The sequence below is a fragment of the Callorhinus ursinus genome, unplaced genomic scaffold, assembly GCF_003265705.2.
Source record: "Callorhinus ursinus isolate GAN/ISIS: 27379988/994484 unplaced genomic scaffold, GSC_fseal_2.0 scaffold13, whole genome shotgun sequence".
Taxonomy (NCBI): Eukaryota; Metazoa; Chordata; class Mammalia; order Carnivora; family Otariidae; genus Callorhinus; species Callorhinus ursinus.
This window is the reverse complement of record NW_027397075.1, coordinates 35865500-35890709: the sequence shown is the minus strand read 5'-3', so window position 1 is coordinate 35890709 and position 25210 is coordinate 35865500. Positions and strand designations below refer to the sequence as shown.

General features: G+C 45.4%; 1 protein-coding gene across 4 annotated transcripts in view; it reads left to right on the top strand.

Annotated features, from left to right (window-relative positions):
• SEC16B (SEC16 homolog B, endoplasmic reticulum export factor) overlaps positions 1–25210 on the top strand; it is a 56056-nt gene that overhangs the window by 10952 nt on the left and 19894 nt on the right. The window contains exons 1-12 of one of the 4 annotated variants that reach the window (XM_073900059.1): positions 3835–3939; positions 6635–6991; positions 8576–8688; positions 10124–10214; positions 10978–11086; positions 12805–12949; positions 13618–13769; positions 14139–14200; positions 15767–15902; positions 16367–16597; positions 22225–22322; positions 24138–24219. In XM_073900059.1, coding sequence (XP_073756160.1) covers positions 6693–6991; positions 8576–8688; positions 10124–10214; positions 10978–11086; positions 12805–12949; positions 13618–13769; positions 14139–14200; positions 15767–15902; positions 16367–16597; positions 22225–22322; positions 24138–24219 — 1518 coding nt within the window. In that variant the 5' untranslated portion in view covers positions 3835–3939; positions 6635–6692. Of the gene's footprint in view, positions 1–3834; positions 3940–4585; positions 4802–6634; positions 6992–8575; positions 8689–10123; positions 10215–10977; positions 11087–12804; positions 12950–13617; positions 13770–14138; positions 14201–15766; positions 15903–16366; positions 16598–22224; positions 22323–24137; positions 24220–25210 lie in introns of those variants that run through there. The other 3 variants (XM_073900058.1, XM_025878155.2, XM_073900057.1) reach the window with 3 other exon arrangements.

Sequence of the window (25210 nt, the reverse complement as noted above, 5' to 3'; positions counted from 1 at the left end):
TCTATAAATAAAATCTTTGCTGAGCCTGTGTCATATGTCAGGCACCGTGCTGCAGACCGCGGGCGGGTGTAGCGTGGAATGAAGCGCAGCTGAGCAGGGTGCCCGTGGAGCTTCAAGTTCATCTAGGTCTCCAGGAACAGCTGCATTTCCAACCCGCTTGTTCCTCTGAGCACACGTTCGTGTGAAAGCCCCTTCCCACCTCCCACACGGGCTGATCCAAACCCTCCTAATCAACTCCCTTACCAAATGCTCCCTGATCTCTAGCCAGTGGAACTTGGCAGTTTATTCCACGGAGAATTCTCCACAGCTGGTGCCCTTCTGTGCTCAGCTCCACCTCCTTATCCTTTTCTCAAAGAAGAGGTGTCCTTCCTCTTAGCTGGGTTCACTTTTTGCTCCTATACTCCGCATCCCATATAACCAGTCTCTTTGGCGATTTACTCCTGTAACTGTTTCTCTTCTATATCCCCATGGGCATCAGCATGGAACTCTCTTTCGTCTTGTCCACACTAGCCTGGTTCTTCCAAGCTGAGTGTCCCGTAGCAGCCCCAGTGATAGCCCCTGTTCTTCACATCCAGGCTTCTAGATGGAGAGATTTTCCCAGCAGTCTCCTTTCCCTTACCTTCCATTCTCTGCATAAGTGACTTCTGTGCTGAATTCCTCACTCCCTTGGCCATCGTTTGGTCAGGTTATGATCATCAAATCTCCTGGTTGCTAAATCCACGGATGCGGAGAACACTTCCCGCTGGTTGCCTTTCTCAACATTTCCCAGAAGTTTGGTGTTGCTGAGCACGCTCCTGTTTTTGGAGCCATCACCTCCCCTGGCTCCCGGGACACCATCCACCCCTGGCTCTCTCTGCCTACCTTCCCGGCCCCTCCCTGTTCTCCTTCGTGGGCTCCTCTTCTGTATCCAGCTCTTAGATGTCAGTGTTCCTCAAGCTCCTTCCTAGGACCTGTCTTCTAATTCCCAGCATTTTTTAGGCAATGCTACCCATGCCTGTGGCTTCAATCACCCCGTTTCCCTCCTCAGACCTTTGTCTTGAGCTCTAGACTCTTAGCGTCTACTACTTCTTGACCTCTCTTACTGCTGCCCACAGACCCCTCGGTTAGCAAATCCAACACAGGAGGTATCTGCCCCACCAAAGTGGCTCCTCTTCCGAGATTATTATCCCCCCACCAAAAGGCAGCATGGTCCCCTCTCGACAGCCTGGGAACTTGGAATTGTTCTCCATTTCTCTTTCTTCATTTTCTACATTCAACAGAGTATCATTTCATGTCAATTCTGTTTTATAAACAAAAATACATATATATGTACGTATGTTATACACACACACGCAGCCTGTATATGTATATATTTTATTTCTCCCCTCTTCTCCATGTCTGAATGTCTACTGCTCCACTGGACTGAAAGCTTCTACAGGGCAGGGATTATACCTTATTTATCTTTATCTCCTATGCATGTGACAATGCTGGGCATATAGTGGATGTTTAATAAACTTCTGTTTAGTGAATGAATGACTTCTGGAATCTTCTTTCCAGAAGAGCAGGCCGAGCACAGTTAAGCAATCTTGGACATTTGGGAAGTTATTGCCCCATTTTAGCATAATTGTTGCATATGGGCGCATAATCATCGCTGATGTGACAATGACACATTTGGCTTAAATACTGATTAAAAATAATGTTAGTTGATTTTTTTCTTTAAAAATAACATGTTTATTGTGGAAAAGCTAGGAAATATGGACAAGGAAAAAGAGAAAAATAAAATCATCCACAATCCCGTGACCAGACAAATAATTGCTGTTAACTTGTTGACATAGGGCCTTTCAGTCTGTTTTCTAAAGTTTTACTTTTAGTAAAGGAATGGGGTCAAGCCTGGGGCACGTCTCCGCCGGTGGGTTGTCCCTTGCAAGAGTAAGCAGTCATTAAATCATAATACTCACAGATTCACGGCCAATTTGACCTGGATCTAGGTGGGTGTTCACATCTGTCAGCACTAGTCCGGTGGGGAGAGATTAACAGCGTTACTAGCAGCGATGATACTTTTGTTAGACAGGTGTCAAACCAGGGTAGTTACTCCTATGTGAAGCAAGGCTTTCGTCAGTGGCCTGGCATTTGGAAAGGGGAACAGAGACTGGGAAAGGAAATTCACACTAGTTAGCAAGCGGCCCGGGTTGCAATTCCAGTGGATAGCTAGAATGAAGAGCAGGAATCAGACATGAGGACAGGACGCCTGGGGAAGGGTGATGTGAAAACTGTAGCTGTTCCCGCATGAGGAAACCTATGGGATCAGGCAAGGGCATTGCCACCAGGACTTGGGGTGACAGGACTAATTTTAGCCGACCTCCTGGTGGGGACAAGCTGCTAATGTACTGTCAAGCTGGGCAGATTTGATTAGAAACCAGGAGGAATTGAGCTGCTAGGTTAAGAGATTTAGTAACTGTAGGTATGTGGGGCTGGGAAAGGCAGAGATTGATAAATCCCAAACCTTTGAAGCAGTGAGATCCCACCACTATTTATTTCATTCCATGACCCATATAACTGTTGTATGCCATATGTCAATATAAAATAATTAAAGCTAATTAAAATTAATTTTGGTTGGTGAGTGTTTGAAGAGTTTCATAATAACTCTTGAGATAATTAGAGATGCTTTGGGATGTCACAAAAAGAGCATTTGGAATAACTGGGCTAGATGTTTAAATGAGAGATGTGCAATGAAAGCTAGTAACAGAATGATAATTCTATAGTTGAAAGAACACTGAATCAGGAGGGAGGACTTTGGGGTTGTCCTCAGTATGCTGCTAAACTGGCCCTCTGAAATCAACAACAACAACCTGGCTTTGTAGCATTTGGGAGTTTCTGTGTAAATCCTCCCACCATGGTGGATTCCAGATTAGCAGTTTAACTACTGGCTCACATCATTCCTGAATGTTCTTAAATCGGCTCTTGGAAGCCCTGCGCAAGGTAACTCCAGCATACCACCATAATCCTGACTGAGCCAGTTAGCTTTGTGGTCTTGGGTAAATCACTTCACTTCTCAGGATCTTAGTTTTATCATCAACAAAGTGAAGTCACTAGAATAACCTCAAGGTCCCGCCCAGAGTTAACATTTCAGTAATGTAGCTAGCTGGTGCTCAGGGCAGGACTAAGCACCATGTCATAAGCCAGAAGTGTTACATCAGATTTGCAGGAATGTTATTGTGATATACTGGAAAACATAACTGGATACCTGGGTCTGGGTCATAATCAGCCCTTTTTTGATTCCTGCTGCTAATGTGTGTGTCCTTCTCTAGTACCTCTTCTCAGGAGGATTAAAAAAGCCAATGGCTTACCAGTAGGGTAAGAAACCATTCCTGCGGTCAGAGAATTCTACACCCAGCTGCCAGGCCCTAGGAGTCAGCTAGGGGTCTGAGACAAAAATCTTATAGTTTAGGTATGTTACCTTCTCTGACCATGAGACCCACCCAAGCTGGTCTTCCCTGAACTAGTAGCAACATGAGAGGTTAACTTGTTTCTGCTTTTTGAAGTCAAGGACTATGTCTTTCATAGTTATGTGTCTCAAGTCCTGGCACATAAAAGGCCCTCAGGAAGTGTTTGTTGAAAGAAAGAATGTGTGATTTGGGCCTTTTTAGAGCAAATTCTGAATTCTGTTTATTTCCCCCCCACCTTTATTGAGATATAATTGAAATATAACATTATGCAAGCCTAAGGTCTCTAACACAACGATTTGCTGAATTTTAAAAGTGATTCAAAAGTGGACATAAGCTTCTCTATGTTTGCCTGAAGAAATGCATTTTTAAAATGCAAACAATGATTTTCTTTTTGTAATAGAAAACTTCTCAGTGCCTTCAGTTCAATATCGGGCATTTGCTTTCCATCTGCTGCCACAACCAGAACCCAACAGAGAGAAACGAGAATGAGAAAACCCCAAACCAGACAAACCAGGTGATTACTACCCACCAGTGAGGGCTCTGCCTGCCTCCACCAGTGGAATTAGCTCATCTTTTTTGAAAGGAAAAGGATCCTACTTATTTATAGAGCATATGTATTTCTATATTATGTGTCACTTTACTAACATCTAATCCTCATAATGACTCTCAGAAGCTAAGTAGTATTACTCCTTTTTTATTTTATTTTTTAAAGATTTTATTTATTTATTTGAGAGAGAGAGAGAGATATCATGCGGGGGAGGGGCAAAGGAAGGGGGAGAAGCAGACTCCCCGCTGAGCAGGGAGCCTGATACGAAGCTCCATCCCAGGATCCTGAGACGAAGACCGGAGCCAAAAGCAGACATTTAACTGACTGAGCCACCCAGGCGCCCCTCTTACTCGTCTTTGAGAGAGGAGGAAGCAGACTCAGAGGTTGAGCTAGAGCTCGAAGTGGCTGTGAGTCAACACCCCACAGGTGGTGCGCTTCTCCCTGGGCCAGCTGCCTCAGGCTTTCTGCATTTCCTCTCCCTGCTGTCCCTGTTCCTTGTTTGCTCTGGGATTTGGATGCAAGCGACAAGGGCTCAGCCCATGACTGGGCAAATAGATGCACCAGTCTCCGGCGGGGTTCTGAGCAAATGCGCCCGGTCAGGCCTGTCCCAGACTAAGGTAGTAGGGCTGGACTTCGCCCTAGTGAATCAGCTCCGTGGAGGCTGGGCGGTTGCAACGGGCACCTGACGGGCTGGAGATCTGAAGGCCAGGTAAGTCTTGGTAGATGTGGCACCTGGACTTTGACATTCCCCACGAGGAGAGAGACGCTCTTGGGCCTGGAGAATGCTGGAGGAAGCGGCGCTGGAGGAAGGGGGGAAGCCACCCAGCAGGTGTGTGGGGACGCCAGCCCCCTTGCTCTCTTTCTCTTGGCTGCGCTGTACTGTCGGATTAGGAAAAGCAATTTCACCCTTGCTGGGGCCAGGGAGGGTCACTTACGTGAATGCAAAAGTGTGGCTTGTCACCGTAGATGCGAGATCTCCACTTTGAGAATCGTGGGTGCTTTTCGTTTGGGGTCCTTAATGATAACCTGAGGTCTAACCTATGGGAGTTGATATGTCAGCAACAGAATGATGTGATTTCAGCCAAGGGATCGGGTGTTGTGCCTTTGCGACTGAAGAAGGGCTGTCTAGTGAAAATATCTGGGGACAAGACAAAAGAGGCATTCTTCTTGTTGAGCTTACTCGTGTCCGGATGGTATTAAGTTCCATGGACCTTCAGGAAAGACCCATGTGCCCTTTCACTGTGTTGGGGCATTTGGCATTTGCTGGGATTTGCTGGAAAAGGCTTGCAATGCACCTAGCTATTTTCAAGGGAGGGGGCTGACACAGGAAGGAAGGTACAAGTTTTTCTGAGCTGTAATTGATCTTCAGGTGGAAGGCACTTCTCTTCTCGTATGTTCTGCTTACAGCTCTTGGCTCATAGCTTCATAGTTGTGGACCCTGGCCCCATGGCATTCAAGCACAGTGATATCTTGATTTCAACATATACCCTTTGACCTTTTGTTCTGATACGATTTTTTATGTTAGACTGGGAGTTTCAGGAGTGGGAGCAAGTTAACTGTATTTGATCAGAATCTTTCAACCTAAAACAGTTCCCAAGAGAGAAAAAACATGGGGTCTGACTGAGCTAATATATTCTCCTGAGGTAGGAGAATCCCCAAGTCACTGGTAAGGGCTGATGTGTGCTTTCCCTTTGAAGGCAACTGGCAGCAGGTGCTCCTCTGTGATGCGGGGCAGAGGAACTTGGAAGACAATATGTCTTCAGAGCTACTTCTCATGTTGAAGAATAAGTGGGGAAAATTAATGTGACGCTGGGAAACTTCCAGATTTAAAAATTTCCAGCCGGGAAGATCATGGAGACCTGGCTGGCTAGATGGTCACGAGAGCAATCCCAAACTTGATTCCCTTGGAGGAGGGGCAGCCATGGCCACATTATAGAGCCGTGTTCTTCTAAGAGGTTAAGGATTCAGAAAAGAGGTCTCTTGAGGTCAATTTAAGCTTCATTTTGTTTAGGAAATGTCTTCATCCATTCATACTGCCCTAATCTTAGCTCTGATAACATCAACTACTGTTAAAACGAACAGTTACCCTATACCAGGCAGTGTGTTGGGCGCTTTTCATAAGTTATCACTGACTCTGACAGTATCCCTGCAAAGCCAGTTCTTCTGGTCCCCATTCCATTTCTCAAGGAAATTGAGGCTTGAAAAAATTAACTAGCGAATAAGTGGCAGAGTTAGGATATAAACTCTGGCTAAGCTCTCAGCTTACCTATTTCTCTGAGAGCCGAGGGCCTCCACAGTAATTGTTGAAGGAATAATTGCTGGTGGGATAAATGAACAAACATGTATTTAATTAGAATACTTTGATAGTGTTTTGGAGCTTTATCTCTGTTCTCTGTCTCCCCTCCCTCCCACATCTATTATTGCTCCAAATATATTTTTTAATTTTTAATGCAACATTAGTATAATTGTCTAGCTTGTTATTTATTTCATGTATCTGCTTGACATTTTTTCTCAGGTATTTCTATATCAGTATCGGTGTGTTTTGTTTTAGATAAAAGATTTGAGGACTGTAGGTGCTTTTTTCGCAAAACCTAATCAATCATCACGTTTGGATATAAGTCTAAAATGGTGACCTTTTTATTTTTTTTTTTTTCATCTGCAGGAAGAGAAAATAACTACACAATCGATTAAAAACACGAGAGAAATTCTGAGGGTCAAGGATGGAATTTTGGGCTCCCCAGTGGCCACCGCGGCCACGGGGGAGGCCCGCGGCACCAGCAAAGGATCCAAACCGCGGGCTTTGGAGAGATGGAATTCATCAGCCCGTTCCTCACTCTTGGCACAATGGAGAGAGGTACCATCAGTGGCAAGACACCCACGGGAGTCCCCCGTCACAGCAGGACCCCAGGACGGACCACCAGCAGCCCCGTTATGTGTCCAGGCCTGGGGAAAGGCATCATCCGCCTGTGTCTGGGGTTGACTATTACGAAGGTGGTTATCCGAGTCAGTTGTATTCAAGGTATGGTTCTAGAGCTTGGAATTCACCCAACTCCTAAGTGCTTCTGAAGAGATTATTCCTTTCCTTCTTCCTTTTCCTTTTATTCCTGCTTTTTTTCTTCTATTTCCTCCTCTACCTGATTACATTGACTTCGCTAAACACTTTCCTCTCCCAAATTGGAGTTATGTGACAGAAAATAGTATTTCCCTCCTCTATGTCCCCTCGTGGGGCTTCTTGAAGAGGCTGTGACAGTGTGACTGGGTGTTGGGGCCAGGGCAGAGGGTAGAAAGAATGGTGGATTCAAGGCAGCAGATGAGCCCCTCTTACTCTGGGATTGCAAAAGGTAATATTTGTAGATTTCGGAAAAGTTTGTCCTGGAAATTCCTACACTTGATCTTAGCCAAAAGGCCGAGAAGCGATTGTCCTGGAAATTCCTATAAAAAGTTCTTAGTGTTGTGAGCATTGACACCACCAGCACCAAGAAGAGACCCAGTGCCTAGAACAGAACTTAGGGTGTGATAGACACACAGAACAACTGTGTGTTGGATGAATACATGGAGCATTTTAGAAAATGAAATCAACCTCCCAGAGAAAGCGGATCTAGGGTTGCAGGCTCCAAGTTCAGAACGAAGAGGTATCAGTGAGGTAATTCTAGGAGAATCTGGAACTCCTCGTCCCGAATTCTAATTGATAGCAGAGGATTTAATATTTTATGGAATATTTGAAGCCATCTATGTTCCATTTTGGCCTTTCCAGGTGGGATATTCACCTGCCTACAGATTTAGGGTTGAAAGAATGACAGTTATTGTAAAGCATTTGCTCCTATTAAATACTAAAGAACTAGTAACTGATAAAAAGACTAACAGCATGATATTCCTTTCCCCAATCTTTTTGTGTTGAATTCTCAAGGGAAAGTATGTTAAGGGCAGAGGCAATAAAGGCAATCAGATTTAAGAGAGTCCAATGTGACTTTTTCATCTCATTTCCACCTGTACGTAATATGCATGGGAATTACAGTGGTGTATTGGGTACCTACACAGTCAACTGAGGAAGGGGCATTCTAAGATAACATCAGGGCAGGGTAGGGGCACCTGGGTGGCTCAGTCAGTTGAGCATACTACTCCTGATTTCGGCTCAGGTCGTGGTCTTGGAGTTGTGAGATCAAGCCCTGTATCGGGCTCCGTGCTCAGTGCAGAGTCTGCTTCTCCATCTCCCTCTGCTCCTCCCCCTGCTCACTCTTTTGCTCTCTCTCCCTCTCTCTCTCTCTCAAATAAATAAATAAATAACTAAAATCTTTAAAAAAATCAGGGCAGGGTTTTCTAAGATAACATCGTGTATTGTTGGATGTATTTGAAGAGTAGGAGGAATCTCGGGGAAGGAGAATGAGACACTTGGCTATGGTTTTGCTATAAAAATCCCAACTTTGTTCTGGAACAAAGGCCCTACTTCTGCATCTTCTGTTTATAGGCTCTAGAATTAACTGAGGTTTTAAAGCGGATTCTAGACTGAGGTTACAGCTTTGTCCTGTGAAGTTGTCAAGTCCTCCACTGGTTTCTCTTTACTGCACCCATCCTTGACTGGCTGGCCTTCTTTGCCGTATTTTAGGCCAGGCATGGAGGATCCGTATCGGAGCTATCATTCTTCAACCGTAAGGGAAGAATATGCTTATGGAAATTATTACTACCATGGACACCCGCAGCAGCTGCAGGAAGAAAGAGGTATGCAATAATCTCCAAGGAGCCTTTGGAATGGTACAGCTGATCTGGTAGACCGGGCCTGCTCAGAGCCCCGCCTTGGCTATCCTGCCCCACTGAGGTAGAGCCCCTGTCCTTACCTGCTTCTTTCTTGGCCAGATGAGGCCCCAGTAGGTCACAGCAAAGGCACTACTGCTAGATGTCTTGAGGAGAAGAGACATAAAGGAGCCATTTTTCTTGTACGTGTCGGTGATAGTACTGAACCTACCATTACATTACCAGGATTATGGGTAGTTCACACTTCAACCCCATTTTTTCTTCTACTCCTCTTTATAGCCAAGATTATAGTCTCTGACCAAGGAACAGTGAAGTCAATTCTTTTTTTTTTTTTAATTTAAATTCAATTAGCCAACATAGAGTACATCATTAGTTTTAGATATAGTGTTCAATAATTCATCAGTTGCATATAACACCCAAGTGCTCATCACATCATGTGCCATCCTTAATGCCCATCACCCAGTGACCCCATCCTCTTACCCACCTCCCCTCCGAAACCCTCAGTTTGTTTCCCAGAGTCAAGAGTCTCTCATGGTTTGTCTCCCTCTCTGATTTCTTCCCATTCAGTTTTCCCTCACTTCCCCTATCATCCTCTGCACTATTTCTTGTATTCCACATAAAAATGAAACCATATGATAATTTTCTTTCTCTTATTGGCTTATTTCACTTAACATAATCCCTTCCAGTTCCATCCATGTCGATGTAAATGGTAGGTATTCATCCTTTCTGATGGCTGAGTAATATTTCATTATATATATGAACCATATCTTCAAAATCCATTCATCTGTCAATGGACATCTTGGCTCCTTCCACAGTTTGGCTATTGTGGACACTGCTGCTATGAACACTGGAGTGCAGGTGCCCCTTTGTTTCACTACATCTGTATCTTTGGGGTAAATACCCAGTACTGCAATTGCTGGGTCATAGGGTAGCTCTATTTTTAACTAGTAAAATCTGTTCTTAGCAATGCGGTTGTCCAGTGTGTGGCTGGGCTGTGATGAGTCTGACCATCATCGACCTTGAGGGTGGCAGATATGCACCAACAGGAATTTATACCCATTACCGATAATAAGGTTCTAGGGATGTGCTGTTGGCAGCTTCTGACCTGCCAGCCAAGGGAAATCTGTTTCAACACTGAACACACACACACACACACACACACACACACACGATCTCCATGCTCATACAATTGTATTAAGCCATGCTAATTGGTTCAGGGAGGACTGAGGGGTGTCCTGTTGACCATCATTAGCTCTCACTTCTCAATTGTATCCAATTTGGCAAATACGTTTTCATACCTATGGTGCTCCAGTAACTCAGCTTCACAGCTCGAGGCTGTGAAGGCTGACCTTTTAGGAATAGAAAGTGACCTGTCTTCATTTTGTTTTCTCTGAGGGTGCAGTGCCAAGGGGAGAGAGTCCTTATATCTGGCAGGAAGATCACCGAGATCAGAAGTACCTCAGTGAGCAGCATCACGACAACCAGAATAGTCTGTAAGTGTGAAAGGAGAGGCCAGCTCAACATGGTGTGGCCAAACTCAGGCTATGTTAGGCAAGTCTTATGGCGTCTGGTGCTTGTCTCTATCTTTAGAACCCTGTCTGCTTCTGTTCTGGCCACAGGGATGTGGAGTAGCCCAGGGTGACCCAGGCCAGCTTCCAGTGGAGTCTTACCTTTGACAGGCGGCTCCTAAATGTGGGGTCATCTGAGTCCTGGTGAGGTTACTTGAGGTCCACCCTACAGGAGGGCCTTAATTCTATGTTGGCCTCAGAGCAGAGGTGGCCTTGTGGAAGTTGTCAGAATTGGGTCCTGGCTGAGGCTGGGGCGTTTCTCCTCTGCCCACTCCTGTGCCCCGAGAATGGGATGTCCCCTGGGGTAAGGTGGGCAGAAAAGAGGCTTTTGCACAAGCACCTGCCCCAGTGACCTTAGGCCTGGTGCCTTTACCTTGTCTGCCCAACTCGCCAACCCAGCTGCTCTGGTTTAAGTGAGTCTGGGATGACTGGCTATAGGGACCAGCCCCTTTCTGCAGGGTTTGGGGTGACTTCTAGTAACTGCACTGTGGAACCCAGGAGCTCCTGTTTTTCTCGTATTCATAGATCAGGGGAGGAAAGTGAGGACAGCCCTTTTCCCTGTGGCACTCAGGCCAGCCTGATGCTGCCCACGCTTTACAAAGAGAGCCCAAGAGCCTCCATGGAGAGCAGCTCAGGTTTGCTGGCTTACCCAGGACCCCCCTTACCTGCTGCCGTCATTTTGCTGCAGATCCAAGAGTCAGAACCCTTATAAAGACAGCGCTGCTTCTAACCGTGGACAGGAGCGGCCTGGGGACCTAGTTCCGGAGAGGCTGCTACCTGGAACCCAGAAGAATAAGGTAATCTGAAGTGATGTGGGGGCTGTGGGCTGTGACAGTCACAACCAACACTGAATCAGTGGCAGGGCGGGGCCCTTGGGAGGGGGGTGTCCAGCGGCCAGCAGTCTGAGGGGTCACATCCTCCCCTCCCAGCAGAGCCTCCCCTCAGACCTCCGCCTTTTCTGCAAACCCTATTTCAATCTTATGGGTCTGGGGCCCTGATCTGGGCCTTTTGCATTTTTGTCAAATTGGCTGGAGCAGGAAATGTCACCCAAGTCCCTCTGAACTGCGGGGCACGAGGGGAGACTGTCGCCAGTACCCCAGGGGACGGGCAATTTGGTTTACCTGGGAAGCGGGGCGTTGCTAGAATCTTTTAATTCAGGTCTGAAAAGCAGAGTTGAAACCTCTCTGGACTCTTCCAACTCTCTCTTCTGAAATCTTACTGGGTATACCAGCGGGGCCACAAAATGGAGTTCTTAAGTTTTTAAAAATAAACTTTTAATTTTATTAATTGTATTTTTTTTTAAAGATTTATTTATTTGACAGAGAGAGACACAGTGAGAGAGGGAACAGAAGCAGGGGGAGTGGGAGAGGGAGAAGCAGGCTTCCCGCTGAGCAGGGAGCCAGATGCGGGGCTCGATCCCAGGACCCCGGGACCATGACCTGAGCCGAAGGCAGATGCTTAACGACTGAGCCACCCAGGCGCCCCTAAACTTTTAATTTTAGAATAATTTTAGATTTATGGGAAAGGGGACTGCAGAGACAAGCTCTTGATTTTTGACAGTCTTATATTAATTTTGTTTCCATGATGCAATCTGTCTGCTTTTTTTTTAAGATTTTATTTATTTATTCAAGACAGAGAGAGAAGAGAGAGAGAGAGAGCATGAGCAGGGGGGAGGGGGAGAGGGAGAGGGAGAAGCTCCGGGATCGTGACCTGAGCCGAAGGCAGATGCTTAACCGACTGAGCCACCAGGAGCCCTGAGATCTGTCTGCTTTTTGAAAACATTTTCTTCTGTAAACCTAACGCTCAACAGGGCAGGGCACACACTACGCAATATATGCCGACAGGAACAACAGCCACACACAAGAACAGCCCTTTACAGTGTGCAAAGGGCTTTCGCATCTATTTTTTTTATCCTCCCGGGATGTAAGTTCCACGAATTTCTTGTACACCTGTATCCCCGGGGAAGCACAGAGCCTGGAGCATAGCAGGTGCTCATTCAGTAGCTGGTGAATGAATGACTGAGGAAGTACTTCAACTCTACAGGGCAGATATGATTATATTACAGATGAGGGTGCTGAGCTCAGACAGCCTAAGTCATTCATCCAAGGTCACAGCAGGTGTTGACAAAGCTGGGATCTGAAGATTTACTTATTTTATTTTTAAGCCATCTCTATTTTAAGCCATCTCTATACTGAGCCTCGGACTCACAACCCCAAGATCGAGAGTCACATGCTCTACCGACTGAGCCAGACAGGTGCCCCGCCCGACAAAGCTAGGATTTGAATTCCGGTCCCCTGGCCTCAGGGCCTACACCCTTTCCACTGGGCCATCGTTCATTTTTTTCACAAACACCTGTCGATTAAACGAGCACTTCTTTTCCTTGTGACACATCCATATTCGATGTATTTATTTGAAAGTTTCGATTTTGCTGCTTTGAAGGAACACCTGGGTAGGACCATCTCTCTGAAAGCATTTCTGAGTCTTCTCATGTGTTTTCTTTACCGGTAACTTCCAGCCACCACTGGCCAACGAGTCCAACCTTCTCCGGCAGCACGAGTCCGGTCTCAGCTCCAGCGCCTATGAGCTCAGCCAGTACATCGGCAATGCGTCTGAGATGTACGAGCCCAGGGCACCAGCAGCTTGGAGTCCAGTTCAGGCCGGTGGGTACTGAAGTGACCTAAGGAATGGGTGAAGTCTGATGAGAAGAGGGCCAGGTGGCAACCTTTGGGAAAGTCACCCTCCCTCCGTCCTTCCAAGAGTGGCTCACTGCCTGCCTCATCCACGCGTGGCGGTCTCCTGGGCAGAGGCGCCATTTTGGCTCCATTTCTCACCTTTTCTCTTGTCCTGGAGATTGCATCAGAGCTGATTCTTGGAAGGGAACCCTGCTTCTAGCCATCAGGGTCAGGCTGGAAGAGGAGGCACGGAGATACTTTTATGTCACAGGTGCAGAAAGTGAAGACCAGAGTCAGTTTGGTAATGCAACAGCAGGCATACAAAACATAGCATAATTGTTTTGCTTGGAGGTAGGAGACAGGTCATGAGTACTGGGGCTATGAAAGCCAGCGTCCCCAGCCTCTCGCCATCACGAGGAGGCTGGGCCTGGTGCTTTCCCATTTGGACCAAACCATCAAATCCCCACCTTATATTCTGACATATTCTGTGAGGCTTAATTCTGACTTGGAGCACACGCTTCTTCTAATTATGCCACCCGCCCAGAGACTTATCTTGGCCCAGGTGGGATTTGGATAGAAACACGTCTGTGGTGTCCTACGGTAGAGACAAGCGGTCGCGGGAATGCTAACAGGGTGCCCCTGTGTCTGTTGGTCAGAGGATGTCTCAGCAGCTGGTCCCAAGGAGCCCATGAAGTTCTACATCCCTCATGTGCCTGTGAGTTTTGGGCCGGGAGGCCAGCTGGTGTGTGTGGGTCCCAGCTCCCCCAGGGATGGACAGACGGCCCTTGCGGAACTGCACAGCATGGAGGTAAACGAGAGTCTGTGTCCCAGGAAGCCGGCAGGCTGCCTTCTGTTTCCCTCTGCCTGAGCCTGGGCATCTCTGGGAGTGGGGTGCTCTTGTGGGGAACGGGGCCGTGCACCCCGTGGCTGGGGGCATGTCTTGGGAAGGAAAGGGTAGGGATCTTCTCTCAAAGAAGTGAGGCTAGATTTATGTTTCTCCTGAGATGCTGTTGGCTCCCTTTCAGCAACTGGAGAACACACTTTTGTCCTTCTGTGTCCCCCACAAGGCACTGAGCCACATCCCAGGACGGCAGCCGTGGGCTCTGATACCGGACTTGACTGACAGGGGCCTTGGGTGGACATAGTCTCAAACGCCAAATCTGATTTTTCGTTCCAGGTTATTCTTAATTACTCCAAGGAACAAGAAGAGCTGAGGACTTTCTCAGGACCCCTGATCAGGTAAATTATCTTAAGAGCTGCCAAGTGAGGGCTTTTGAACCTATAAAATCCGCCTGCCCAGATCAGCATTTTGGGGATTTGTTCTTGGCTTCCTTGAAAGAAAATGTCTGTCCCCTGTGTAGTAGAATACTCTGTGCAACAAGGCAGAGACAAATGTGGCCTGAGCCATTTTGACAAGCAATTTGATAGTTGAAGGGCCGAGAGAAAAATGAAGATTAAAAATCTGAAAACAGTTCTATTTTGCAGGAGCTACACGGTAGGAGGTTTCAGCATTCTGAGAACTTAATAGGTACTGGTAGAAAAGTGGAGCACAGCCTGGAAAATCACAGACAAGTGGTTTGGAGTGGGAAAAAAATTCTTGCCGTTTTTCTGGAGAGAGAAAGAGCATGGTTCCTGTTGAGTTTCTGGATAGTGTGCACGTCTGCCCTCTGCAGGATTGAGCTAGAACTGCTTTTAAATTCCTAGTCCTGTTTCTGATACATATTCAGGACACTCTTGCTGTGGAGAGAGTCCTGGCTGGAGTCAGAGGACCCCAGTCCTTGGTCCCTGCATCCTACTAACTAGAGGTCCCATGGCGGACAGGTCACTTAGTCCTCTCTGAGCTTTTGTTTGCTGTTTAGGAAATGAAGTAACACCACTGTGCCCGCTTTAAGTGTAGGGAAACCCTGTATATATCATCACTACCATATAAACTTATTCTTATCCTGAAGCTTCTGCCACCAAGAAAAGCCCATAGTATTTTTTTAAAAGAATTTATTTATTTACTTGAGAGAGAGAGAGAGAGAGAGAGAGAGTGAGAGAGCAAAAGAGAGAGCCGGGTTGGGGTGGGGGGAGAGACAGAGGGAGAAGCAGACTCCCCACTGAGCAGGGATCCAGAGGCAGGACTCGATCCCAGAACCCTGGGATCATGACCTGAGCTGAAGGCAAACACTTAACCGACTGAGTCACCCAGGTGCCCCAAGCCCATAGTATTTTGACAGTTCCTTCAAGTAAAGGTGAGCGATGAATCTATTTCTGCACACAGGTATACGGATGTGGGGTAGAGTGCCGAGCTAGGTGTGTGGACACTAAGGGTCTGGTCCCAATTTGACTGGTATTATTGAATGACCTCGACCAAACAATATTTGCCCATTTATTGATTACTTAGTATATGCTACAAAATTTCCTAATTCCTTTTATATGGCGGTAGTTTTTTTCTCATTATCCCTATTTTAGGGGAAAAAGCAGAGGTTCAGACAGGATAAGAACCTTGTATAAGCTGAGAAGTCCAGGCTGGATTTAAACCCAGGGTTGTCTGACTCCAAAGTCTGTGCTCTTGCTTGCTGTCCCATGTGGTCCCTGGGCCTCAGTTTCTTCATCTGTAAAATGGAGAGGGTATATGAAGACTCTCTGAGGTCCTTTCTGGTTCTACAAGGAAACTACAGACTCGGTACTCCAGTCCTGGGTTATCTGGCTTCTCTCTCAGTCCCCCGACCCTCTGCTGGCATCCTCATAATGCAGAAGGAGCCCACGGTCCTGTGTGGAGAGTCTGCCCCTCATTCTTTGCTCCCTGAAATCTCGCCATAGGGAAGATGTACACAAGGTGGACATCATGACATTTTGCCAGCACAAAGCAGCTCAGAGCCTAAAATCTGAGACAGAGAGGAGCAGAGACTCAGCTCTACTGTGGCGATTGTTGGTTCTCCTTTGTCGGCAGAACGGGGTAAAGTATTATCGCTCCGGTGGGTGGGCAGGTGCAGGCTGGATTGAAATTGAAGTCTTTCTGGGATAGAGAAGATTCGGCTTGTGGCATGATTGTAAAAGATAATGTTAAGCAATGAATGGCCCACAGGGGAAAAAAAATTGCTCAGGTGTCAACCCCGTTTGCTAATGATAATCTTTTCCCTGCCCTTCTCCACTGGCCTGGGGTTATCATACAGTTCTTGGGTCACTGTGCCAAGCACATAATACACCTGTAAGAGTGTGCATAGTTCTGGTAATCTCTGTGGCTCCCGACAGGCAGAAAGTACCTGAGAGTGAAGCTGAAGTTTGGAATACAACAATCTAAGAAAGGAAGGTCTTGTGTTTTCATGTCCTCCTCATGGAGAAGGCAGGTGCTCTGGTGCTGGCGCTGTGAGCACGAGGACAATAGGATTCTCCCTCAGGCTGACCCGCTTTGCTTTGTAGTCCATGGTGGGGTCTGACATCGCGGAACTGCTGATGCAAGACTGCAAGAAACTGGAGAAGTACAAGAGGCAGCCGCCGGTGGCCAACCTCATCAACCTGACCGATGAGGACTGGCCAGTGCTGAGCTCAGGGACCCCGAACCTTCTCACCGGGGAGATTCCCCCCAGCGCGGAGACACCTGCACAGATCATAGAGAAGTTCACTAAACTGCTCTACTACGGAAGGAAGAAGGCAAGTGTGGCCCCTCCATGCTGGTTTTTAAAAAGTAACCACATCCCCACCCCCAATTATATGAGTAATATATATTCATTTTTTGGCACTTAAGACGTTCAGTAAGGTACAAAGAAAAAAATTATATAGTCTTATCATTAAAAGATAACATCTTTTGGGGCGCCTGGGTGGCTCCGTCGCTTAGGCATCTGACTTCAGCTCAGGTCATGATCTCGGGGTCCTGGGATTGAGCCCTGTATCAAGCCCTGCATCGGGCTCCACAGAGAAAGACACGTATCATATGACCTCACGGATATGAGGAATTCTTAATCTCAGGAAACAAACTGAGGGTTGCTGGAGTAGGGGTGGGTTGGGAGGGATGGGGTGGCTGGGTGATGGACATTGGGGAGGGTATGTGCTATGGTGAGCGCTGTGAATTGTGTAAGACTGTTGAATCACAGACCTGTACCTCTAAAACAAATAATACATTATATGTTAAGAAAAAAGAAAAAGAAGAAGATAGCAGGAGGGGAAGAATGAAGGGGAGGAAATCGGAGGGGGAGATGAACCATGAGAGACGATGGACTCTGAAAAACAAACTGAGGGTTCTTGAGGGGAGGAGGGTGGGAGGATGGGTTAGCCTGGTGATAGGTATTAAAGAGGGCACGTTCTGCGTGGAGCACTGGGTGTTATGCACAAACAATGAATCACGGAACACTACATCAAAAACTAATGATGTAATGTATGGTGTATGGTGATACAATGTATGGTGATTAACATAACATAATAATAATAAAAAAGATAAAAACAGAGAAAACAAGAAAAACAACAACAAAAAGCTTCTTTACATATACACAAAATTAGTTTCCAGAAAATTTGTTTACAAATGATGTCCCCACCAACTGTATCTAACGTTTGCCTACCAATATCGAATACTTTAATTTAACAGATGAAGTAATGTCTTGTTTATTTCTTGATATGTAAATTAGACAATTTTAATCTTTATATTATTTATTCAAAAATTTTTAATTGAGGTATTTGACAAAATTATAGGATATTTAAAGTGTACAACATGATGATTTGATATACAAATATCACAAATACATTGTGAAAGGATTCTCCCCATGGAGTTAATTAATAACATACATCACCTCACATACTTACCTATTTTTTTATGCCTTGTTTAATTTTGAAGTTGAACTCACATTTTACAAAAGCCTTTTTTTTTAGAAGATTTATTTATTTATTTATTTGTCAGAAAAAGAAAGAGAGAGAGAGAGAGAGCACAAACAGGGAAAGAGGCAGGCAGAGGGAGAAGCAAGCTCCCCGCTGAGTAGGGATTCTGATGCGGGACTCGATCCCAGGACCCTGGGATCATGACCTAGCCAAAGGCAGATGCTTAGCCAACTGAGCCACCCAGGCATCCCTCACATTTTACAAAAGTCTTAAAGGAAACGTAAATATTGAAATATATGACAGAAATCAATTTGAATCAATATGATTCAAAATTCAAAAGATAAAAGGGATATAGTGGGGAAAATGATGCCCCCATCCTCTCGGCCACTGAATTGCTATCTCTGAAATATCCAGGGATATTTTCTGCATATATAATTATTTTCTCCATTTTTAACAGCTTACTACATACCATTTCTTTTTTTTTTTTTTTAAGGTTTTAAGTAATCTCTACACCCAACATGGGGCTTGAACTCACAGCCCCAAGATCATGAGTTGAAAGCTCTACAGCCAGGCACCGTCTATCTTCCATTTCTTCACCTTTTTTTCATTTAACAAAATATCTTAGAAAACTATATTGGGATTGTTTTCTGTAAAAGGACAGACAATAAGTATATATAGATATACACACACATACATAAAATGTTATTGATTTAAGTAATCTCCACACCCAATGTGGGGCTCGAACTCCTGACCCTGAAATCAAGAGTCAGATACTCTTCATACTGAGCCAGCCAGGCACCCCAGACAGTAAGTGTAGGTTTTGCAGGCCATTTGCTACTGCTCAGTTCTGCTATTGTCAAGTAAAACCTGCCACAGACAATATGTAAATGAATGGGTGTGGCTGTGTTTTTTTTATGGACATAGAAATTGGAATTATATATAATTTTCATGTGTAATGAAGTATTATTCTTTTTTTTTATTTTTTTCTCCAATCATTTAAAAATGTGAAAAGTTATCCTTCGTTTGTGGGCTGTACCAAAAATAGACAGTAGGCTGAATTTGGCCTTCAGGCCACATTTTCCTGATTCCTGCTCCTTTTAACATATAAGTACCTTCTTCATTATTTTTTATGGCTGCACAGATTTCTAAAGATAAATTATAATTAATTTAACTAAACCCTGATAGATTGACGTGTAGATGATTTAACAGTCTTTTGCTATTACAAATAATGCTGCAACAACAACGAAAGTCATTTTGCCATGTGGGAAAAGATACATATGATTTCTAGAATAGTTCCTGGAAATAGCAGTGTTGAGTCCAAGGGTATATAGCTTGAAATTTTGAGAAAGTGACAAATTGCCTTTTTAGAGGTTTCACCGATTACTCTACCAGCAATACATGCGAGTGCCCGTTTTCCCACTCTCACCAACTCTGTGTGTTTCCAAGCTTTTAATATGTGCCAATCTGAGAGGTAAAAAATGTATGTATAATTTAGTGTAGTTATTTTCATTTCCCCTATTATAAGTGAAGTCTAATATCTTTCAATCTGTGAATTTTTTTGTGATGGATTTTTTTTAAAGATTTTATTTATTTATTTGAGAGAGAGAGAATGAGAGATAGAGAGCACGAGAGGGAAGAGGGTCAGAGGGAGAAGCAGACTCCCTGCTGAGCAGGGAGCCCAATGCGGGACTTGATCCCGGGACTCCAGGATCATGACCTGAGCCGAAGGCAGTCGCTTAACCAACTGAGCCACCCAGGCGCCCATGATGGATTTTCTACATTTTTCTGTCTGATTTTTGATCTCCATTTATTGATTCATAGGAGCTCTTTATTTTTTTTAGGACTTTCTGTACAAAATTACTTTTTAAAAAAATTTTTTATTGTTATGTTAATCACCATACATTACATCATTAGTTTTTGATGTAGTGTTCCATGATTCATTGTTTGTGCATAACACCCAGTGCTCCACGCAGAATGTGCCCTCTTTAATACCCATCACCAGGCTAACCCAACCTCCCAACCCCCTCCCCTCTAGAACCCTCAGTTTGTTTTTCAGAGTCCATCGTCTCTCATGGTTCCTCTCCCCCACCGACTTACTCCCCTTCATTCTTCCCCTCCTGCTATCTTCTTCTTTTTTTTTTCTTAACATATATTGCATTGTTTCAGAAGTACAGATCTGTGATTCAACAGTCTTGCACAATTCACAGCGCTCACCATAGCACATACCCTCCCCAATGTCTATCACCCAGCCACCCCATCCCTCCCACCCCCCCAAAATTACTTTTTTGGAGTGATATTTAGACAGGCTTTCCTAGGGGCACCTGGGTGGCTCAGTTGGTTAGGTGGCTGCCTTCGGCTCAGGTCATGATCCTGGAGTCCCAGGATGGAGTCTGCTTCGGGCTCCCTGCTCAGCAGGGAGTCTGCTTCTCCCTGTGCCCCTCCCCCCCTCATGTGCTCTCTCTCTCATTCTCTCGCTTTCAAATAAATAAACAGAATCTTAAAAAAAAAAAAAAAGAAAGGCTTTCCTACTTTAAAGTTAAATTATGAAAATAAAGTTTAAGTATTTTGGTGACTTCACCTTTACATTTGAATTTTTAATCTCTGTTTACTTGTATATGATGTTATATTTTGTTTATCTTTAAAGTATTTTATTTATTTGAGAGAGAGAGGAGCACAAGTGGGGAAGGGGGCAGAGGAAGAGGGAGAGGGACAAGCAGACTCCCTGCTGAGCGAAGAGCCGGATGTGGGGCTTGATCCCAGGACCTTGAGGTCATGACTTGAGTTGAAGTCAGGTGCTTAACCAATTGAACCACCCAGGCGCCCCAGTGATGTTATATTTTAAAATGAATGCAAGACATGATACTCAGGGAAAATCAGTGGGATCATATGCTAGCCATCCCTGTTCACTATACAGTAGGGACCTGCAATTTCACCAGTGATTTATTTATTCAGTAAACATTTATTAAGCAGCCACTACTTCTAAGGCATTGAACCCAGTGGGGGATACAGAGGTAAATCAATAATAATCTCTTTCCTTAAGAAAGATTAAGTAATGACCATAACAATAACGATAACAAAAGCAAATATTTAAAAAATACTTTCTATGTACCAGGCACTTAGTTAACATGTTCCATGCATTGTCTCATTTATCTTCATAGAAATCCCTGTTAGGTTATGTTCTATTCTTGTTTTATGTACTTACAAATGAGGAAAGTTACCGAGTAATAAAGCCAGCGTTCAAATCTAGGCAGCCTGATGTCTGAGCTTGGGCTTCTAACCATCCACCACACTACCTGTCATACCTGGGTCCAAAGGTGAGCAAGGGATGGGAAGAGTACTCTGGGAGTTCAGAATGGCTCATGAGGGGCTAGAGACCAAAATATCTTTCATATCTTTATTAATATTTGACTGGCGTCTCATCTCTGGCACTGTGTGAGATTAGTATCCTCAATGTAATTTCCCAATTTCTCCACTTATTCTTAAATTATATTTTTGGAGATGCAAATTTGTGAGCAAAGTGGTGATACCCAACCAATTATTAGTAATTCCCTTAAAAAAATACTGTTGTGAAATAGTTTAACATATGAAAAGAGTAACTCAATGTCATTTTTCTTTGTAGTGGATGTGAGGCTGAATTTCCTAATGGTAGTGGTTTAAATTTGTTCTCTCTCTTCAAATAAGGTAGTGTGGGAGATGTTAGGATGATCAAAGAAATTTGCACCAGGAGTTCAAGTTACCTCATTAGTGACTTCCTGTCCAAAAATCACATTATTTTTGAGTACTAAGGAAATTATTAACACCAGGTCAAAACCTCAAATATAAATTAAGCTCTTACTAAATAATTCTGAAAATTGAATGAAAAGATGAATGTGAGTGTGTCTTTGTATGTGTTAAAATTTACAGCTTCTTACTGATCTCACCAAGTTAACGGTGTCATTCATTTGGCATGTGAAGTTGATAGCTACCAAACACTTGGTTGTTAACAAGCAATTAGTTACAATATTAGGTGGGGCAGGTTAACCGTTATGCATGCTGGCTTAAACACTTCTTTCTATTCACATGGGAGTCCTGGACGGTGAACAGAATGGTGGGGCACTCCTCCTCCACGGAGTAGTTCAAGGACTCCGCATGGAGGAGGCTGTACCATCTGAGCATCTTCCTTCCAGCCAGCCCAATGGGGAAAAGGGCATGGGGGACTGGGCAAGGGGCTTCTAGGAGCCAGATGTCGAAGAGGCACACATCACTTCTATTCTCAAGGGAAGGCTGGAGAATGGACAGCTTAGAGAGAAATATGTGCCAGTTAGAGCCCATTTCCCCACTGCTGCTCTGGCACACTCACAGTTGAGGCTCTGAGTCTTCCTGGGAGCACAGTGGGTATGGCTCGGGGGCGGCGGTACCCAAACACCATCATGTGTTGTCGGTAGAGGAAGATGAGGAGGTCCATGTTGAATGCGATGTGTTTTTGTTTTCAGGAAGCCTTGGAGTGGGCCATGAAGAACCACCTGTGGGGCCACGCTTTGTTCCTCTCCAGCAAGATGGACCCAAGGACCTACAACTGGGTTATGAGTGGGTGAGTGAGCTGGGTGCTGGCAAAGGAGACCAGTGGAGCAGAGAGGCCTCCCCCCCCACCAAGGGAGGGGTGGTCGGGAGAAATGCAGGATGCACTGGGAAGCCCCACACACCAAGCATCCTTCCAATTTCTCTTTTCTGACCTGGATGTAGGATATCACTTCTTTAGGTTCTTATAACCTAGACCTGGACACATTCTTTCTACCTGCTTGATAAATAAACATTTTAGTAATATTTCTCAGGGTGTGTTCCAAAAATTACGTAGGTTTCTACAGTCTGGTAGTTCTCTTTGGGAGGGGCTATTCTAGATAGTTCCACCAGTGAGGGAATAGGTGACCACTTACGGCCGACAGGAGCTTAGACCTGAGAGTTAGGAGTTGTCTGTCACTTAGTCTTGCAGTGGGGAATGTGGGTGCTGAGAGGAAGGTCGGGGTATGGGGGAGCAGTAGGAACGGGCTTTATAGGACTGGGGATTGGATGTGGCGGCCTTCATCTAGGGCAGGCGGACATGACGAGACCCGAGGGATGTGTTTAGTCAGAGATCATACCGGCACATCGAAACCGGGAAGAATGCCCAAGCCAGGACGAGACAGGATGGGAGGGTGACTACATGGCCAGGAGTTTGGAATAAGGGGGAGTAGTTGGAAGAGCTGGGTGTCAGGGTGCTGGAGAAGGAAGGGTTTCTGAGCAAGCTCAGATCCGTGAGAGGGCAGGGACAGACATGGTGGGGTGGAGAGGACTGGGGGCACTCCTGTAAGGGGCAGGCTTGGATCTGACAGGGAGAAGGATGTTCCCTCAAAATGTTCATCTTCCTGTGTTGGTGGAAGCTGTGAAGCTGTGACCCTCTCAGTTGAACTCAAGTTTAAATTGGCCATAAATGGGCTGTTGGGCAGTTGGCTGGGAAGATCGCACTTGCCTTCAAGGCTTTTTCTGCCCTAACCCTCAGTCTTCCCAGGGACTAGGAATGCCTCTGCGCACTTCATTATGCTCAGGGTGTTGAGGAGCACTGGAGTTTTATTATGATAAGTGCTCCGAGCTCCCGAGGCAAGGGTGCTATTAAATAAAGGACCGTATTCTGAGAGATGATTCTCCTTTGGGTTTTGGAAATGAACATCCTACAGCCCCACGTTAGAGCATACATCTCTGCTACAGATTTTTGCCTTGGGCCATTGATTTTTGATGGGGCCCAGTGAATTGTGAAGAATATCTCTTACCGAGTGTGCTTAAATCTCAAATCAGCTATAGAGCTTATTATATCCTTGTTAAGCATATCCCACGGTTTGTCATCAGCGGGATCATTTCTGGTCCCTGTTCTACGCCTCTTTGGTTACTGGACCTGGGTATTTAGTGCTTGTGCGTAAAAGCACTGCCGAGCCAGTCTAGTCGTGAGCCAGAGAAGCCAGCCCTGAGCGCTGTGGGTGGGGCATGCGGGGCGGCTGCTTCAGGGGAGGAGGGGCCCACGGAGAGGAAGTTTGGGTTAACTGCTGGGGCTCTCTGGGGACCTGTGAAATGTTGGGGCATCCTTTCCATGACAAAGAAAGCCTAGAGAAATGGTTACTCAAGGGCATCAGTGCAAAAGTGCAGGAAATATCCCCCAACAGTGAGCTCTCTGGGGGGGGGGGGTGTGGAAGGAAGATCCTGCCAAGCCCCCCAAAAGTGGGAGGTAGCAGAGGCACAACTGAGAGGCAAAGACAAATTTGTATTCCCAAAGTAGCTGCTGAAATCAAATAGAAATATATGGGAGCTTTTGCCCCACTCGCAATGGGTAAAAGGTCCTCTTGGCTTGGTTGCCACTAATGGTCACCTCTCTCTGCAGCTTCACCAGCACGCTAGCCGCCAACGACCCACTGCAGACCCTCTTCCAGTTCATGTCGGCGAGGATCCCACAAGCAGCCACGGTACTCTTTGTGACGGGACTCCTTCAATACCCCAGCATCCTAGGGGTTTAGGGGGAAGGGACAGCTCGGGAACGAGGTGATGACTTTAACGATTTTTCTTTTTCTTTTTAGAGAGGGGATAGAGGGAGAGAGAGAAAGAGAGAAAATCTTAAGCAGACTCCCTGCTGAGTGCACCTACTGTGCACTTGGCCCTGTACTGAGCACTTGGCTTCATATTATTTCATTTAATGCACAGAGGTAGGAATTATTGTCCCCATTTTGCAGATGTGGAAACAGGTGCAAAGGTGTAAAATGACCTGAGATCACAGAGCTTAGAGAAGTGGAGCCAGGATTGGCTCAGGTCTGTCTGATCCAAAGACCTTGCCCTTTACACGGTTGCACAGCTGTCTGCATGGTGTGCGTGGATAGTGAGAGCGTGCGCTGTTCCCAGGCTCCCTGCAGCGAGGCTGCCCTTCTTTCCCTCCGCTGCACACAGAGCCTGCAAAGCTGGACATATTCGATCTTACACGTTGTCTAGAGTTGGATATAGATCAGGAGAAGTCTGAGGCCAGCCTAATGCTTTTCCAATGAAAACAGACTTGATCTTTTTGCCCCAAAGTACCCTTCTTTATCCTTGAAGTCAGTAACTTTACTGGGATCTATCTTGGTGTTGACTATCTGGGTCAGTTTTTTTTCTTGGTACACAGCATGCTCTTTTAATATCTGCGTTCATATTTTACAGTTCAGGAAAGTTTCCTTGAATTATATCCTTCAATACTTGTTTTGTTCCATTATTTTGGTTTTCTTTGAGGAATTCCATGTATGCACAGTTTCTTATATATATGAATATATACATATACATAGGTGGATTATATGTATATCATTTTCTCTTTAATTAAAACACTTTTTTGTTTCCTTCCTTCCTTCCTTCCTTCCTTCCTTCCTTCCTTCCTTCCTTCCTTCCTTCCTTCCTTCTTTCCTTCCTTCCTTCCTTCCTTCCTTCCTTCCCTTC